This window comes from Neopelma chrysocephalum, unplaced genomic scaffold, assembly GCF_003984885.1.
Source record: "Neopelma chrysocephalum unplaced genomic scaffold, ASM398488v2 Primary Assembly neopelma1_124, whole genome shotgun sequence".
NCBI classification, from domain to species: Eukaryota; Metazoa; Chordata; class Aves; order Passeriformes; family Pipridae; genus Neopelma; species Neopelma chrysocephalum.
Genome location: NW_020897786.1, coordinates 912976 through 931612, shown reverse-complemented (window position 1 = coordinate 931612; position 18637 = coordinate 912976). Strand labels below are relative to the sequence as shown.

The window sequence follows — 18637 nt, the reverse complement described above, 5'->3', positions numbered from 1 at the left end:
GGCGGCGGCGGCGGCGGCGGCGGGCGAGGCGGCGGGGGCGGCGTTCAGCACCGCGAACAGCGGCCGGGTGAACGGGCTGAGCCGCCCGCCCGGCGCCATCGCCATGAAGGACCACGACGCCATCAAGCTGTTCGTGGGGCAGATCCCGCGCAACCTGGAGGAGAGCGACCTCAAGCCGCTCTTCGAGGAGTTCGGCCGCATCTACGAGCTCACCGTGCTCAAGGATCGCTTCACCGGCATGCACAAAGGTGCGGGGGCGCCGGGCCGGGGACACCCCCCGGGTGGGACACTGTGAGGGGGGCACCCGGGGATGAGGCTGGCCTGAGGGGAGGTGTCGCTCAGGTGGGACACCCGGAGGCGGGGGGGGACACCCTCAGGTGAGGTACTGCTCGGGTGGGACACCCTGAGGTGCAGTGCCCTGAAACAGGGGGCACCTCAGGTGGGAGACCCCTGACATGTGGCACCTGAGTATGGGGCACCCCTGAGGTGGGACATCCCGCGGTAGGGGAGACCCCTCCAGTGAGGGACCCCTCAGGTGGAGTGTCCCGAGGTGGGAGGAACCCCTCAGGTGAGGGGTCTTGTCCCTCAGGTGGGGCGCCCTGATGTGAAGACACCCCTGAGGTGAGGTACCCCTGAGGTGGGACACCCTGAGATGGGGCACCTAGATGTGGGGCTCTCCTCAGGTGGGATGCTTGAGATGGAGTGCTCTGAGATAGGGGAACCCCTCAGGTGGGACACCCTGAGGTGGGAAAACATGAGGTCGAGGACCCTGATATAGGGGGACCCCTGAGGTGAAGACACCCCTGAGGTGGGATACCCCTGAGGTGAAGGCACCTCTGAGGTGAATACTACTCAGGTGGGACAACCTGAGGTGTGGCACCTAACTATGGGGCACTGCTGGGGTTGAACATCCTAAGGTGGAGTGCCCTGAGATAGGGGTGGGTACCTGTCAGGTGGGACATCCTGAGATGGAGCACCCCAAGACAGGGGAACCACTGAGGTGGGACATCCCTGACATGGGACAACCCTGAGATGAAGACACGCCTGAGGTGAGGTACCTTGGAGGTGGGACACCCTTGAGGTGAAAACACCCAAATATGCGGTACCCCTGAGGTGAAGGCACCCCTGAGGTGGGATAACTTGAGGTGGAGCACCCCGAGGTACGGGTACCCCTCAGGTGGGACACTTTGAGATGTGGCACCCATGGTCTGCAAACACCCCTGAGGTGGGACGTGCTGGCATGGGGCACCTCTGAGATGGGGGTACCCCTGAGGTGGTGTACCCCTGAAATGGAGGTACTTCTGTGGTGGGACACCCTGAGGTGGGGCACCCAAATGTGGGGCACCCCTCAGTTGAGTTACACCTGAGGTAGAAGTACCCTTGATCTGGAGGTACCCATAAGTATGGGGCACCCCAAGGAGGGGATGCCCCTGAGGTGAAGGTACCCCTGAGCTGGGGGCACCATTGAAATGGAGGTACACCTGACATGGGCCACACTGCTATGGGGTACCCCTGAGGCGGAGGCACATCCGAAGTAGGGACACCCCGGTATTGGGCACCCCTAAGGTGGAGGCACCCCTGAGGTGAAGGTACATCTGAGGTGGGGGCACCCCAGTATGGGGCATCCTGGTATGTGGGCCCCCTAAGATTGGGGTTCCCCACAGGAAGAGGCCCCCACCAAAGGATGGGGACACCTGGGGGGCACCCACATGGGGGGCACCCACCTGGGGTTACGGTGCTGCCATCTGTCTTGGGGGCACCCTGGAATTGGAGCACTGCAGGGCTGGGAGCACCCCAATGGATTTTGGGACACTGTCTGGGTTGGGGGCACCTGTCTGGCATTGGGGCACCCACATGAGTTTTGGGTACCACTGCAGTTGGAGCATCCCTGGGATGGAGGCACTCACCTGGTATCGAGGCACTCAGCACGGATGGGGCCCCCCTGCCTGCACTGTGCCCCTGGTGCTGTGTGGCACCGTGGCATGGGGTGCAGAGCACCAGCACCCCGAGCAGAGACACACCAAGGGGCTCACACGGCACCTCTGGGGCCCCTCCAGAAACCCCCTCCTGCGAGCTGGGGTCTGCAGCGCTGGAGCAGTGTCAGGGCACCCCAGTGTCGCCCAGGCAGGATCCACACGCTGTCACTGAGCCCCTGTGCCACGGGCAGCACCCGTTTCACCACGACTTTCGGGAAGCCGAACTTGGCACCTGCGGATGTGGCCACATCAATGCCCTTCGGCCGTGGGGCAGCCGCCTGGACTCCACCATTCTCAGCACCGTGGCCTCTGAAATGTCTCCAGGTGCCTCTGAAGCTGTTTGTGTGCCCGGAACAATGGGATTTGCACCTTTCCAGGCTCCCTTGGCACTCCTTCCATCACGGGCTTCAACGGCTGCGGCCCAGCCGCGTGATTTAATTGCGGACACTCCTCCAATTTGAACGGCATCCTCCCTCCCGGCAAGCCTCTGGAGCGGAATCGTTCCCGCGCCTGCCCTCCAAACTTCTCCGGAACACCCAGGCACTGTCCACATTGTCGCCTGCAGGGAAAAGGGGGAAAAAAAAGAGAGAAAGAAGAGCGGAGAGGAGGAAGCCAATGTGATTGTGGATGGTAAACACTGGAAATGGCACCGGGACTGAGGCGAGCTGCTGTGCTGATCTCCACTTCCCACCCGCAGTGATTGTATCTAGGGGGGATCTCTCCTTGTTCCCCACGAGGGCAGATGTCCCCAACACCCCGAGGCAGGCGAGGGACCCCATCCCTCGGTGTCCCCCACCCTGCCATCGCACTGCCTCTCCTCCCAGGCACGCTGATTGTACTTATTAAGAGTTATTAATACTTAATCAGCTGGCGGATTTAATTGTGCCAATATTAAAAATGCATCAATGTCAATTTTATTCATTAAATATTTACTTTGTTGAAGGAAAACTGTTTTGCTGCTGTTTTAATATCACTTTCAGATGCTTTTGGATGTGACCCCAGCAAACTGGGGGGGGAGCCCTCGGGGAGGGAGCAGCAGAGCGGCGGCACGAGGACCGGGAATGCGCTGGGAGAGATGGAGGGAAGAGGACGGGACCCTGTCCCCAGGGCTCGCTTGTCGCCGCCAGCTCCATGTGAGCGAGTGGCTCGGCAGCGTGAGTCAGCGTGGGAAAACCTCACCCCAGGCGCATTCCCGATTCCCGAAGCACCGCGATGTCGGAGGAGCTGGAGCGCCTTTGCCACACGAGTCTCATCCCAAGGAGGATGCTCAGGGCTGGGAGAAGTGTGGTGGCAAGCCAGGATGCATGGTCTTGACACCGAGAGATCTTCTTCCTGGAGGACGTGGGCTGTGGCTTTCCCCAGAGCCTAGGGCTGGAGCAGCACTGCCCACGTGCTGCCTGCTCCTGCCTTGCTCCTTCGTCTATCCCGCTGCTCCATCTCCCGCCCTGTTTTGGGGGTGAGCTGTGGCTGCACAGGTGCCCACCTGGGTGTCTGGGTGCCAGGGTACCAGGTTGCCACATGCCAGGGTGCTGGGCGCCAGGGTGAAGGGATGCAGGATGTCATGGTGCTGAGGTGCTGGATGCCACCATGCCAGGTTGCAGGGATGCTAGATGCCATTCTGCCAGCGTGTTGGAATGCTGGATTCCACGGTGCTAGGATGCTGAGGTGCTGAGTGCCACCATGCCAGGATGCTGGGGTGCTGGATGCCAGAGTACCAGGGTACCAGATGCCATGGTGTTGAGTACCAGGGTCCTGGGCTGTCAGGGTGCTGGGACGCTGGACACCATGGTGCTGAGGTGCTGGATGCCAGGGTGCTGAGACACCTCAGTGGCATATTATCCATGCCACCAGTTCCCCGTGTGCCTGGGGCTCTGCGGCGGTCCCAGGCCAGACACTGACCCCTTCTCCCCATCTCCGCAGGCTGTGCCTTCCTCACCTACTGCGCCCGCGACTCGGCGCTGAAGGCTCAGAGCGCCCTGCATGAGCAGAAGACGCTGCCGGGGGTAAGTGACACCGGGGGGTCGGGGTGAGCTGGGGTGGGGGCCAGTGACACCTCCCCGGGGCGTGGGAGCCACTTCCAGTGGCCGCAAACCGAGGAATCGATTTTCCTGCCGCCCGCGTGCTGTTGCGCTTTCTGTGGGCTCCGACCTCCCGAGCTTAACAAAGTGAAAATAAATATTTAATTATTCGCCTAAATAAAAATCAATAGGCCCGCGGGTTGGCTGGGGAACGCGCCGGGGCCCGTGAATATCAATCCCTGCCGCGGGTGCGCGGGGCTGGCGGAGGGGGACGAGGGTCGAGGGGATGTGGCTTCCTGAGATGCGCTGTCACTGGGGGGACTGGGCGCTGGTAGGTTTAAGAGTTAATAGCCCATTTCGGCAGCCTAAAGGAGGCGGGGTCAGGCCCTGCCGTGGGGGAATCTCATCAGGCACACAGGTGAGGTGTATGGCTGCCGTGGCTGCTGGGCCCTTGCCACAGGGTGAGCCCAGGGATGTGCGTGAGCATGTGCGTGCATGTGGGTGTGTGGGCACAAGCCCTGCCTGGGCACATGTTTGCACACACCCCTCTGTGTCTGTGTGTTCGTGGTGGGCGCGGGGGGCATCTGGGCAGGTGTGGCCATGTGCTCAAACCCCTGTGCTGGTGCTCCCACCTGCATGTGCTCATCTGTCTGACCCTGAGCACACGTCACTGTGCTTGTGAAAACTCCTCTGTGCCTGTGTGCCCACCTCTGTGCTTGTGTACGCACCTTGTGTGTGCCTGTGAAAACACCTCTGTGCCCGTGCATGCACCTCCATGCTTGTGCACACCCTCCTGTGCTTGTGTACCTCTCTACATGTGCACACCCCTCCGTGCTTGTGCATGCCTCCTGTACCTGTGCACACCCGTGTGTGCTTATACAACCCCCCTGTACCTGTGCTCACATCCCTGTACCTGTACTCACACCTGTACCTCTGCTCACACACCCTGTACCTCCTCACACTCCTGTACCTGTACTCACACCTGTACTTGCTCACTTCTCTATAGGTGTGCTCACACACCATGCACCAGCTCACCCCTGTACCTGTGCTCACCCCTGTACCTGTGCTCACACCCCCTGTACCTGTGCTCACACACCCTGTACCTGCTCACACCTCTGTATCTGTGCTCACACCTCTATACCTGTGCTCACACCTGTACCTGTGCTCACTCCTCCACCTGAACACCCCTCTTCCTCACTTCCCACTTCCCCCCCTTCCCCCCCCTCTTTCCCCTCCCCTTCAGGCCCCGCCCCCGGCGCTGCGCGGGGGCGTGTCCAGTCTGGGGGCGTGTCCAGTCTGGGGGGCGTGTCCCACCGCGGCCTCGCCCCTCGGCCCGGCCCGGCCCGGCTCGGCTCGGCGGGGCTGCGGCCGCCCCTCCCCTGCCCCGCCCCCCGCGCAGCTGCGCGAGCCCAGCCGAGCCCAGCCGAACCGAGCCGAGCTCAGCCGAGTCGAGCCGAGCCCAGCCGAGCCGAGCCGAGCCCAGCCGAGCCGCCTCGGGTGGAGCCGCCGTGCCGGTCCGGCCGGTCCGGCCATGCAGCTGCCGCAGGTGCCGGCGCCCGGGCCGCGGCCGCCCGTGCTGTGGGTGCCCGCCGGGTCCAAGATCCTCTGCATCGAGGTAGGGCCCCGCCTTTGTCTGCCGCCGCCTCCGCTCCGCCCGGCCCGGCACGGCCCGGCACCGCCCGGCAGCCTCTGCCCGCGCCGGCGTGGGGGGGCTGAGCCCGGGGAGGTTGTAGGAGGGATGTGGGTGATGGTGAGGGCTGTATCTGCTCCCGGGGATGGACATGGAGGGATGTTGGCAAGGGTGATGGTGAAGGGATGTATCTGAACCCAGGGATGGGAATGGGAACGAGGATGGAGGGATGTTGGTGAGGGGGTGTATCTGCTCCCAGGGATGGGCTGGGGGTGGGGATGAAGCAGTGTTGGTGATCAGGATGTGTCTGCACACAGGGCTCGGGATGAAGATGGAGGGGTGTTGGTGATCAGGATGTATTTGCACACAGGGATGAGGATGGAGGGGTGTTGATGAGCAGGGTGCATCAGCACGCAGGGTTGGGGTGTGTGTTGGTGTGCAGGGTGTATCTGCACCCATGGATGGGGGATGTGGGTGTTGCAGGGTGTATCTGCACCCAGAGATGAGGATGGAGGAGTGTTGGAGAGTGGGTGTATCTGCTCCCAGGGATGGGGATGGAGGGGTGTTGCTGAGCAGGGTGTATCTGCAGCCATGGAAGGGGTGTGTGAGTGGGGGTGTTGCAGAGCAGGATGTATGTGCTCCCAGGAATTGGGATGGAAAGGTGTTGGTGAGGGGGTGTATCTGCACCCACGGATAGGGTGTGTGGGTGTTGTTGAGTGGCTGTATCTGCACCCAGAGATGGGGTGCATGCATTGGCAGGGCAGCTGTTGGTGCTGAGGATGTATTTGCACTCAGGGGCAGGGATTGTGCCTGTGTTTGTGTGTGTGTGGCTGAGAGGCTGTATCTGCATCCAGGGATGGGCAGGGTGTCGACAGGGAGGTGTTGGTGAAGAGGTGTATCTGCATCCAGGAATGGGCAGGGTGTTGGTGGGGGGTGTTGGTGAGGGCTGTTGGTGAAGAGGTGTATTTGCAGGGAGGCTGTATGTGAGTGTGGGTGTCGGTGAGAAGGGTGTAACCTGCTGCCAGTGACAGGGTGTGTTGGTGAGCAGGGTGTATTTGCAGGCAGAGATGGAGAATGTGCACGCCTGTGTCAGTGAGGGTGTGTATCAGCCCGCAGGGATGGGTTTAGTGTCAGTGTGTTGGCTGGAGGGTGTATTTTTCCACCCCGGTTTGTGTGTGTGTGTGGTTGCAGGTGTACAGGGGGCAGTGCTCGGGGGATGCTGTACCCACAGGTGGTGCAGGGGGGTGGGTGTGTGTTGGTGGGGGTACAGCTTTGTCCCCCCCGGGTGTGCACACGTGGGTGTTGGTGGGTGTGCAAGTGTGTCGGCGTCTGTGTGTGTGTGTGTGTGTGTGTAAAGAGGTGCTGGGGGTGTCTTTGCCCCCAGAGACGGTGACAGGCTGTGGGTGTGGGTGCACGTGGGCCAGGGGGGTGGCGGTGGTGGGGCTGAGTGTGTGCAGGGGGTGAGCAGAGCACAGGTGTGCGTGCAGGTGTTGCACAGGCCCCCACACTGGGGGCGTGCTGGGAGCTGCTCAGGTGTGCTCAGGTGTGCTCAGGTGTGCACTGGGCCCCAGTGTGGGTGGGTGGGGATGGGGGTGGGGTGGGGGTGCTGCTGGGGAGTGCCATGGCCATCCAGGGCGGTGTCCTGGAGTGTCCCTGTGTCCATACGGGGCTCCTGGGGGTCCCACTGTGGGTTCTGCAGTGGCAGCGAGGAAGCTGTTGTGTCCCAGAGCTGGCTGTGCACCCCGGGGCGTGTGCCCACGGCTGTGCAGGATCCACGGCCACGGGGAGGGCGTTGTGGGTGCTGCGTGGGTGCATGGGGGTTCACGAGGGCTCAGGGAGTGCGGGTGCACACGGGGCTGGGTGCAGTGGGTGCGTGGCCACACGTGGGTGCGCAGCAGTGCTGGTTGTGCAGCGCTGCATGGGCATGAGTGCACAGCCGTGCCAGGGGTGTGTGAGTGGGTGTGTGGGTGGGTGGGTCTGCATGGAGGGTTCTGGGGGGTCTGTGGTGGTGCTAAGGGGTGTGTGGGTGTGTGGCTGTAGGGGGGTGTGGCTGTGCAGGGGGTGTGCCAGGGTGGCCGTGCACGTGCAGGGCTATGTGGTGGTGTGGTTGTTCCTAGGCCAGCTGTGTCCCTCACTGTGGGTCACCCCTGGGGCTTTGGCAGAGTGTTCCCATGATGGGTGACTGCCTGTAACCCAGTTTCTGTCTCCTTGCACCGGGTGTTGGCTGCCCGGGGGCCCCGGCGTGACGTGGACACCAGGCTCCCACGGGTGCCTGCTGCTCCAGCGTCACCTGCCACCTCCATCTCGACTCATTTGGATGCGTGGTGGCCTGCTGGATCCTCCGGCTGTTGGTTTGGAGGAGAAGGAGGAGGAGGAGGAGGATTATGAAGAAGGAACAAAGGCCAGAAATGACCCTGTTCCCCCTGCCAGTGATTCATCATGGACTGGCTCTCCACAGTGCCCAGGCAGTTGGAGGGGTCCAAATTTGGGTGGGGGACAGTGCCCAAGCTGTCAGGAGGTGGTTTAGCAACCCATGGTGACCCCTGGGCTGTGGGGCAGGGGTGGTTTGGCCATGGGGTGCTGTAGCTGGGGCTCTGTGGGGTGACGGTGATGGTGGGTGCTGGGACACCCCAGCCAGGGTCTCCTATGACCATGGCCTTGGGGTTGGGGAGATGGATGGTAGTTGGGGGATGGATGTGTGAGTGCTGTGGGGGTGGAAAGGTGGGTGATAGGGAGATGGGGGATGGATGGGTGCCATGGGGATGGATGGGTGTTGGGACTGTGCAGGGTGCTATGGGGATGGGTGGGTGTTGGGGGATGGATGGATGGATGTGTGTGTGTGTGCTGGGGATATGGATGAGTACTATGGGGATGGATGGATGCTATGGGACTGGATGTTGGGGAATGGATGGATGGATGTTGGTGATATGGATGAATGCTATGGGAATGGATGAGGACGGGTGCTGAGGACATGGATGGATGCTAAGGGGATGGATTGGTGTTGGGGAACGGATGGATAAGTGTTGGGGATATGGATGGGTGCTAGGGAATGAGTGTTAGGGGATGGATGGGTGAATCCTGGGGGGAGATAGATGTGTGGGTGATTGTGTGGGTGTCTGGGATGGGTGAATGCAAGGATAGGTGTTGGGGGGTGGGCGGAATGGATGAAGGGCTGTTGGGCAGCTGTGGGTGACGGTGTGGACACGGTGCAGGGGTGCTGTGGGGACAGCTGGGTGCAGGTGGAGGTCTGAGTGGCACAGGAGCTGGTGCAGGGAGTCACCAGGCACCTCATAATGGGCATGTGGCAATGCCAAGGATGGCAAAACCCCCTTTTGGGGGTGTCCAGAGGCCGGGGCGGTTTCTCCCCGGCGTGGTGCAGCAGCCCTGGGGTAGGTTAAGCCAGTCCCCGAGGCCTGACATTTATAAACATCAGCCGCTCCCGGGGAATCAATACAGTTTAATAACCGGCGAGCGGAGACGGGAGACACATCAAAATGACACTCTGCGGCTCCGTAAATGTTATTCTAAATCATCCTCGCTGGGTTTATTACATTAAGCACACAGCAGCGGGCACGGGAAATTTATTCCAGCAAAGGCCATCACGCTGGGAAATAGGGCTGGCGGGTCAGTGCAGGGGGAGCAGCCCCCCCAAAACTGGGGTTCCCTCCTCCTGGCTGCAGCAGGAATGTGGGGGACAGAGGGTGCTGCTTTTAGGGTCTTGTTGCTGTCACAGCCTCCTGGGTTTGGGGTGAGCTGAATCCTGCCCTGCACAGGATGGATGTTCAGGGGGCTGGTGACATGGATGGATGAGGTGCCACCTTGGTGCCACCCTGTGCCACCCAGTGGCTTCTGGGGACTCAAACCCTTCCCTGGACCATCCCCAGCTCTGCGCTGACATTTCTCTCCACGTTTCCCTGGAGACGAGGCGGTTGCTGTGGAAACCTCCCTCCTCTTCTCTCTTCCCCATCCTCTTCCTTGCCCTGATGCGAGGGGGACTGGGTCTGCCCCCACGCAGCCCCAAAATTTGGAGACCCCCTCCAGGGGTGTGGTGGGGGTACCCTGGGATGGGGCTGCACATGTGCGTGGGGGCGACTGTCCCATGTGTGCTCGAGGCGTGTCCGTGTGCGCACCCCCGCGCCGTCATGCGTGACATCTCGCCGTTGCCGTGACGACCCCATCGAGCACATGGCTCGGGCTCCGCAGCATCGCGGGGGAAGCACGCTTGTTGCCATGGATACGGCCATAATTGTAGCATTTTTCGGCTAAAAGAGGGGAAAAAGGAGGGGGAGAGAGGAGGAGAAATGGCTCCATGGGGCAGCGGGCCAGGGCTGCGTGTGCCCGCCCGGCGTGTCCTGCTGCACACACGTGTCACACTCGCGGGTACACACGGCGGGGACAAGGAGAGGCCGAATTTGGGTGAGGTTTGGGGAAAGGAGGGCGGTGGTGCCAGAGGGGCTGGGGCCGGCAGGGTGCTGCTGCTGCCTCTGCAGTCCTTTGCAGTCGAGGAAAGTGGGCAGGCAGCCAAGCCTGGCACCGGCAGCCCGGCGGGCGCCTGCGGCACCGGGTGCCCATCCCTGGGGCCGGACCATCGCCCTCCACATGTGGCATCCCCGGGTCGGCATGGCCGCAAGCCCTGGATCTGTTCTTGCACAGCCTTCCCCTTGTTCCTGGCTCCCTGTGCCAGTCTGGGGCCAAATCCTGCTGTTCCCCATGGAAAGGGTTCAGGGGGCACCGCACTGACCACCCGCTCCCCCTTGTGTGTTGCAGATGAACCGCCCCATCCAGGTGAAGCCGGCCGACAGCGAGGGCCGAGGAGGTAGGTCCCCAGCCAGGTTCCCTGGCTGCCTGGCACGGACAGGGGTGCACAGGGTCACCTGGGGGAAATGGGGCACACGATGGCATTGCGGGGGCCGTCACAGGGAGTTTGGTTTGCAGAGAAACCATTACAAGAGCTTCCTTTGCTGGTGGCATCCAAACGTGAGTGCAGAGCAAATGCCATCTTGTCTCTCCCTGCCCTGCCAGTTGGGATGTCATCCTGGGAATGTCCTGACATCATCCTGATGTCATACCATGAGCATCTCGACATCCTGGGGGGCACAGGGCGAGCCAGCTGCTCTCCCACACTGCCTTTATCTACCAAACAAGCCAATTCCCTGCCCAGAGTTGCCTGCAGGGCCCCCAGCAGAGTCAGGGTGCAGGAGTTGGCTGCACATGGCCCGAGCCCCTCTCAAACAGAAACTGCCATCCCCCCACCCCGAAATTCTCCATGGGCATTTGCAGCTCATAGGGCTGCACCGTTTCCAGGCTGAGGTGATAATGTGGGCAAAAATCGCAGGAATTGGATCAAAATGGCACATTTGCTGTGTCGCTGGGCAGGTAGGCACACTCAGACACATGGGATGCTCCCGTGGGGCCCCCTGCCCTCGGCAGGACAACCGAGGTAGATACCCCCCTATTCAAACCCCGTTATTAAACACGCCGGGAGCTGGTCCCAGCACGTCCCAGAGGGACCTGGCAAATAAATTACCCACTCACCGAGCGTACTTGGTGAAGCATTAAAAATCAATGGGCGAGCTGGGGCTCCTGGCTCTGGCCCCTCGCCCGGGAGGCGACACTGGGCCGCCCAGCCCGCTCCCCCCGGCTGCCCTCGCCGGGAGATGGTTTATATTTAACTAGACAACACATGAGCATTATTCCCTTAACTAATTTTCCCGGTACCTTAACGGACAGAGCATTCATCGTCTCCTGCCATTATTTATTTATTTCCCTGGCAACGCTCTTGACAGGGCACCTTATTTTCTTTGTCAAATGCCATTAGCGTGCGGCGGGAGCGCGCGGCCGCACAAGACAGATGCTGGTAATAATCATGAAATTCTCATTATTTACTCTCCCTTCTCTTGTGTTTGGGTTATTGATGTCCCCTGGGCACGGCCGGAGGCTGCGGGTTGTTCTGTGAGTCGATCATGTGAAGGCGATCGCGGCTGGTTTGTGGGTTCTCTTTGTTCCCTGCCGCATCCCGCCTCAGCGCCGGGGGAGTCGGCCTCTCCATCCCTGGGAAAAGCCCCAGCTCCACTCCCTAAAGTGACAGCTCTTCCCAGCTTCACCCCTCAGCAATTTCCCCACAGGAAAGCTTTTCCCACCCTGGATGTTCTGTAGGATGGAGGTGGTAAACCCAGGATTGTTGTCATTCCCTCCCCATGCTCCGGTGTCACCCGGCTCTTCCCCTCCACACACCATTTGTGATGAGGGGATGGGATGGGAGGGACATCCTGCTCTGCAATGGCCTTGGTTTTGTTTTTAGAAGACAGGAAGCTCTTTGTGGGCATGCTGGGGAAGCAACAGAGTGAGGACGACGTCCGCCGCCTCTTCGAGCCCTTCGGCCAAATCGAGGAGTGCACCATCCTGCGAGGGCCTGATGGAGCCAGCAAAGGTGGGCTTTGGGGTGCTGGGTGGGCACCTTGTGGACCCACAGTGGCCAAATCCAACCTGTGCTGTGTCCCTTCTGTGTCCTTAGGTTGTGCCTTTGTGAAATACGGGAGCCACGCCGAGGCACAGGCTGCCATCAACAGCCTGCACGGCAGCCAAACCATGCCGGTAAGTGCCAGGCTCACACCCTGCCCCATCCGACCCTGCACTGCCTGCCTAATCCCATCACCAGCTAATTTGATCGTCTCTCTAATTGGATCAAAATCCTACAGACCAGCAATTTGTTGGCCACATCACCCCGAGGTTCCTCCTTGCCGGGCACTGAGCCCCAGAGGTGGGAGTGCGGGGCTAATTCCCTCCGTGCTGGAGAAAGGGGCTGTTTAATTAACGCTGAAGGTCAGAACTGTGAACGAGGAGGGGAGAAAGGAAGCAGAGGTCAGGGAGCTGCCACCTGGGAGAAAAACTGGCTATAATTAAACCTCCCATTGATTGCTGGCTGCTGCCAAGCTGGGCAGCGTCCCCAGGACCGAGGATGCTGCCAGCACCCACAGTGGGGACATGTTCTGGGGGCATTGCCGGTGTCCTGCCATCAGCCCCATCTTCCCTCCTGCCTCAGGGCGCCTCGTCCAGCCTGGTGGTGAAGTTTGCGGACACGGATAAGGAGAGGACCCTGCGGCGGATGCATCAGATGGCGGGGCAGCTGGGCATCTTCAACCCCATGACCATCCAGTTTGGCGCCTACGGGGCCTACACACAAGCGGTAGGAGCTGCTGCACACCGGGGGGTTTTTGGGAGGCCCCGTAGCTGCGGGGAGGCTGGTTTGGCCCATGAAAGTACCAGTGCCAGCGGGTGCAGATGCCTGTCAGGGCTGGTGTATCCCCGTTTAGGGGTACACAGAGGGCTTCACCCTCTGGGTGAGGGTGGCTGTAGGGCACAGTAGTCCCATATTTAGCATCACCTGGGCCTCTTCCTGTCCCCAGGTCTGGCAGCAGGTGGCATTTATTCCTCTGAGCCCCCGTGTGCAGGTGCAAAGCGGGAATGCTAATTTACCCTGTCTTCTCCCTCCTTCTCTCTGCCTCCTGCACTCTTTCCCCTTTTCCCCCCTTTCTTTCCCTAAGATCATGCAGCAGCAGGCAGCCCTGATGGCAGCTGCCCAGGGCACTTGCCTCAACCCCATGGCCGCCATCGCCGCCGCCCAGATGCAACAAATGGCCGCCTTCAACGTCAGCGGGCTGGTGGCCGCCCCCCTCACCCCCTCTTCAGGTACGACCCCCCTCCATGTGCTGCCCAGCACTCTCGGGGGGGCTGCCAGCGCTGACACCCCCCTCCCGCAGGTACGAGCACCCCCCCGGGGATCAGCACGGCACCGGTGCCCAGCATTGCCGCGCCCATCGGCGTGAACGGCTTCAGCCCCCTGCCACCCCAGACCAACGGGCAGCCCGCCTCCGACACCATCTACACCAACGGCATCCACCCCTACCCAGGTACCCTCCTCAACTGCCCGGGGGCTCTGACACGGCTCCCAGGGCTGGGGACATCCCTCGGGGCTGGGAACATCCCCTGGGGCTGGGGACGCTCCCTGAGCCTGGGGACATCCCCCGGGGCTGGGGACACACGCTCAGGTCATGCTGGACGCTCCAGGGGTGCTTCCCACCCTGGGAATATGCTGGATAGACCAGTCGTGTGCCGATCCCTACTGAATTCCCTCCTCCCATGGTGTTGTGAGCAGTACAGGGAAGAGGGAATTTGGGCAGGGAGCAGCTCTGCCCCTCCGTGGCGGCACTTGGCCCAGCCCTTTCCCATGGGAGCTGTGCATCCCTGGCTTTCTCTGGCTTATTCTCTCTTCCTTTTTCTTTCTTTTCCCAGCTCAAAGCCCCACGGTGGCAGACCCCCTCCAGCAGGCCTATGCCGGCATGCAGCACTATGCAGGTCTCAAACTCCGCTTCCCTCTCCTTCCCTCTCTCCCCTCTTTGCTCCTCACCCTTAATTTTGGGAGTTGAATGTCACCGTGGGGTTGACCATTGGATTGAGGCAGTGTGTGTGGGCACGGAATGATGAGGGGAGCACCAGGTGCTGTGCCCTGACAGGAGCTCCAGGGCAGCGATGAGGGTGATGCCAATAAAAGCACCATCCCCTCATCCCACCAACATGGATGTGCTCCTGGTTTGGCCCTCCATGCAAATTTTGGATGGGGGAAAGAGAGTTTTAATGTCCATGGAACTGAGAGAACTCTGTGGGGAGACCCGGCAGTGGTACCTACGAGAGGGGGCAAGGTCTGGGAGGTAATGGAGAGCTGGCTCCACACCAAGACACCAGAAGTCCTTGGATGTTCGTCATGTGGCCAAATCTGACAGCCAAGGGGATGGGCTGTGGGGAGAAGGGAGTCAGAGCCTCCCATGGAAGTGTGTCGAGCCCAGCAGCCGTTTCTTTATGAGCACTGACAGCAACATCCAGATTTTCAACAGAAAATCAAGTTTTGGACCCCAAATGTTTGGGGTTTTTCAATCAAAAGTGCCATCTTTCCTCAGCCTTGAGTCTGTATTACTGCTATCATAAACATCCCTCCTGGGGGAGCCATTCCCGCATCCCTGGTGTGCTGGGAAGGGTGGGAAAGGCAGAGCCAGCAGCCCTGGGGCAGGAGAGGCACCTGCATTGCAGGTGACAGTGGGGCACATCCCCATCCCAGCCCTTCCCAGGGCTGGGACAGATACTGTGGCCTCAGCTCCATGTTTCTCTCTTCCAGCAGCATATCCCACTGCCTATGCTCCCATCAGCCAAGCCTTTCCCCAGCAGGCACCGCTCATCCCGCAGCAGCAGCGAGAAGGTGAGGGGTGGGGGTCACCCCTCCGTGGGGCCGGGGGCTCCTCGGTGTCCCCCCAGGGTGACCCCACCTCGTGGCTCACGTGTGCTGTCCTTTGTGTGTCACCCAGGTCCCGAGGGCTGTAACCTGTTTATTTATCACCTGCCCCAGGAGTTCGGGGACGCGGAGCTCACGCAGATGTTCTTGCCTTTCGGCAACGTCATCTCTGCCAAAGTCTTTGTGGACCGTGCCACCAACCAGAGTAAATGCTTTGGTAAGTCCTGGGGTGTGGCTCTCCCTGGTGTCCCAGCTTGGGGCTCCAGCTGTCCTCAGCATCCCAGCTCAGTGGTCCAGCTCTCCTCAGCATCCCAGCCTGGAGCTCTGGCTCTTCCTCAACGTCCCAACTCAAGGGTCCAGCTCTCCTCAGCATCCCAGCCCAGGGGTTCAGGTTTCCTCAGCTTCCCAGCTTAGAGATCCAGCTCTCCTCAATATCCCAGCTCTCTCCAGTCTCCAGCTGGGGGTCCCATTCTCCCTCTTTGGCTCTTCCCGGTGTTCCCAGCTTAGGGGTCTGGCTCCACCCAGTATCCCCATGTTGGGGGTCTGGCTCTCTCCAATGTCCCCAACTCAGCAGTCTGAGCATCTCCATCTTGGGGGTCCATCTCTCCCCAGTGTCTCTGCTTGGGAGTCCATCTCTCTGCAACATCTCATTTTGGAGTCTGTCTCTTCCCTGGTCTCCAGCTCAGATGTCCATTTCTCCCTGATATCCCCAGCTCAGGGATTCATCTCTCTCTCTTGCAGACCTTGGTGTCCCCATGGTCTCTGTCACCTCAGTGGTGTCTTTGGAGGCCCCATCACCTCAGTGTCCCAACAGACCCTGTCACTCTGGTGTCCCCACAGACCTGCAGGCCTTGGTTTCCCCACAGATCCTGCAGCCCCCCAGTGTCCCTGCAGCCCCCATCACCTTGGTGTTCCCACAGACCCTCAGATCTTGGTGTCCCCACAGATCCTGTCACCTCAGTGTCCCTGCAGCCCTCATCACCTTGGTGTCCTCACAATCCCCACCAATTTGACAGACCCTGTCACCCCAGTGACCCCACAAATCCAATCCCGTAGTGTCCCTGCAGACCACTCCAGTGTCCCTGTGGACCCTCCTATGCTGGTGTCCCCACAGACCCTGTCACCTCAGTGTCCCTGCAGACCTTGGTGTCCCCGAACACGCCATCAGCCTGTCACCCAGTCCCCTGCAATCTGGGGCTGTGCTGTCACCCCACAACTCCCTCTCCCAGCACCCCCAACACAGGAGCATCCTGTGGGATTTCAGTGCCTGTGCTGAGGTGAAGCAGCTGCCTGTGCTGTCTGTGGTGACAAACCTCGCTGTCCCCTCCCCAGGTTTCGTCAGTTTTGACAATCCGACGAGCGCCCAGGCGGCCATTCAGGCCATGAATGGCTTCCAGATTGGCATGAAGAGGCTAAAAGTCCAGCTAAAGCGGCCGAAAGATGCCAACAGACCCTACTGACCCCAGCAGAGAGGTGAGAGGGGGCCTGGCCCACGGTGCCCGGGGGGTTGTGGCAGTTGGGGTGGGCCCCCCAGGGCATTGCTGTGTTATGTCCCTGAGCGTGTGCAGGGATCCCTGTGCCTGGGACCCTCTGTGTGCATGTTCCCAATGGATTTGGGTCCTTCCCTGCCTCCTTCCCTCCCTCCATCCCCCAGGAACCAGGCTAACAGCCCCTTCCCTCTCTTTCAGGTCGGGCGTCCCGCGGTGTCTGACGACTTTCCCCTTCCCCAAGTGCAGTATCCAAACCCGTAACTCTCTTTCTTTGCTACACATCCCGGAGGAGGAGGAGGAGGAGGAGGAGGAGGAGGAGAAAATGGTGAAGAAGAGAGTGTTTTGGTCGTAGCTTTTCCTTTTTGAATTTTTTCCCAAACTGGTCTTGTTTGTTATTTAACGGGAACGAGAGGAAGACAAGGAAGGAGGGGAGCAATGCGACGCCGGGGCTGCGATTCGCCGCCGGCCGCTCGCCGGGACTCACCAATCCCTCACCGGGAAAGGGCCGGCGGCCCCCGGGCAGCGGGGCCACGATCTACCTTTGGTTTTGGGGTTGTTTTTTTTTAAAGCACTCATTTGCTGCTACCGATTTCCCAGGAGAAACGAGGAAAAGAGGCTCCAAATGGATTCTTAAACCAAAGCCGGTGGGACGGGACCAGCCTCGGGCGCTTCACCTGGAGGATGCTTGTTTGGAAAAATAAAGAAATGGCAAGATTTTCCTTTTTCCCTGCGATGGGGAAAAAAAAGAAGGATCAAAGTATGTTGGACTTATAGAAGATATATATAAATAAGTATATATATATATATATCCCATGGAGCAGGGCGGCGGGACACGCGCTTCCCCTGCTTGTCACTGGCACAGGGACATAGGATTACTTGTTTCAGAGTCATATCATTCCTTAGAGTTTAGGGACCAAAGGACTATTGCTTTTTTTAAATATATCTATAAATAAATTAATTTAAAAAAAAAAACAACAAAACACACAAAAAAACGTTGGGAAAGGAGGAAAAAATCCAACAAAAATTAAGAAGGTTGAGTAAAACCCTCAGGCGTTCAGAGCCGTGAGCGTTTCCTACAGGGCTTGGATTTGTGGGGCTCAAGGGCTCGGTTTTGGGGGCCAGTTCGTGGCTGGGGATGGGGGGATTCAAAGGGGATTTTTGGGGGGGCTGCGGTGGCTCCCCCAGCCCTGTGGCCCAGGGGGAGTCGGAGCCCCTTGGTCGCCTCTGGGCGAGGGCGGAGCGATGCCGGTCTTTGCATTTCGGGTTGGTTTGGGGGGTTTTTTGGGTTGGGGATTTTTTTTTTTCAGCCAAAAGAAGTAAAAAAAAAAAAAGAAAAATGTGAGTTTTCGGCAGAAACGAAGCGAAGCGAAATAAACTTATTTTGTCAAACTCGTCACCTTGGTTGGTTCTTTAGAGCGATCACTGCCGCGTCCATCCCACCACCCAGAGGCGACACCGGGGCCCCCTTTCTGACCAGCTCGACTCCAGCTGGGCCAGAGCATCCGCTGGGAATTTGGTGAAGTTGGGAGAGGACCGTGAGCCTCACTTTTTATTTGCTTTTTCCCAGGAATTATTATTTTTCAGAGGAATTCACCGTGGCTGTGGAGGGGATTGAGGCAGGACCTGACCCCTGTGGTTCCCCCGATCTTTCCAAGCAATGCTGGAGATTCAGGGGGATGTGGCCGTGTCTCATGGGATGTCCCCTCACAGCTGAGGGTACAGCTGAGTGACTGCCGGGATCCTGGGGAAGTGACAGGATTTATTTGTTGTTTAAGGAAGGGTCAAATAAGCAAAAATAACCTCACAAACTTAATCAAAAAAAGCCCCAAGGGCTGGGTGGCAGAGTGGGTGGTGAGGGGACAGTCACCAGCCTGGGTTTGGGCCCCCCTTGGGGACATGGAGCAGCTGGTGTGGGATGAGTGGGAATGGAGAGATGTTGGGGTCCCTCCAGGGGGGACAGAGGGCAGTGACACGGCAGAGGTGACACTAAAGCTGCACCCACTGGTGTGATGAGCCTGTCAGGTCTCAGCTGGTGACTGTACCTAACCAGGGTAATTTTTATGTCAATTCTTAATTTCTTTTATAAATCCTGGCGGAAATTGTGACTGACCTGGAAAGCCCCCAGGCCATGGGGAACCTTAGTTAGTGCCCAGCCACCCCTGCCAGCCCCTCACCCCTGTGCTGAGCCCCAGGACCCTCCAGGGCTTCTCAAGTGGGTTTTCATCCAGGCTGGGGCACGG

At 59.8% G+C, this 18637-nt stretch overlaps 1 protein-coding gene across 10 annotated transcripts; it reads left to right on the top strand.

Moving 5' to 3' along the window:
• The first annotated feature begins 39 nt into the window (after positions 1-39).
• On the top strand, positions 40-17791 carry CELF6 (CUGBP Elav-like family member 6). 10 transcript variants are annotated; one of them, XM_027697959.1, is made up of 13 exons: positions 40-248; positions 3897-3979; positions 10392-10440; positions 11929-12054; positions 12139-12218; positions 12667-12810; positions 13169-13313; positions 13385-13534; positions 13917-13979; positions 14794-14874; positions 14981-15124; positions 16240-16380; positions 16596-17791. In XM_027697959.1, the coding sequence occupies exons 1-12, from the start codon at positions 104-106 to the stop codon at positions 16365-16367; spliced, it is 1338 nt and encodes a 445-aa protein (XP_027553760.1). In that variant the 5' UTR covers positions 40-103; the 3' UTR covers positions 16368-16380; positions 16596-17791. The 10 variants fall into 10 exon arrangements, with proteins under 10 accessions (XP_027553760.1, XP_027553750.1, XP_027553751.1 ...); XM_027697949.1 differs by having other exon boundaries at positions 41-248; positions 11926-12054; XM_027697950.1 differs by having other exon boundaries at positions 104-248; positions 11926-12054; positions 14797-14874.
• The last annotated feature ends 846 nt before the right edge of the window (positions 17792-18637 follow it).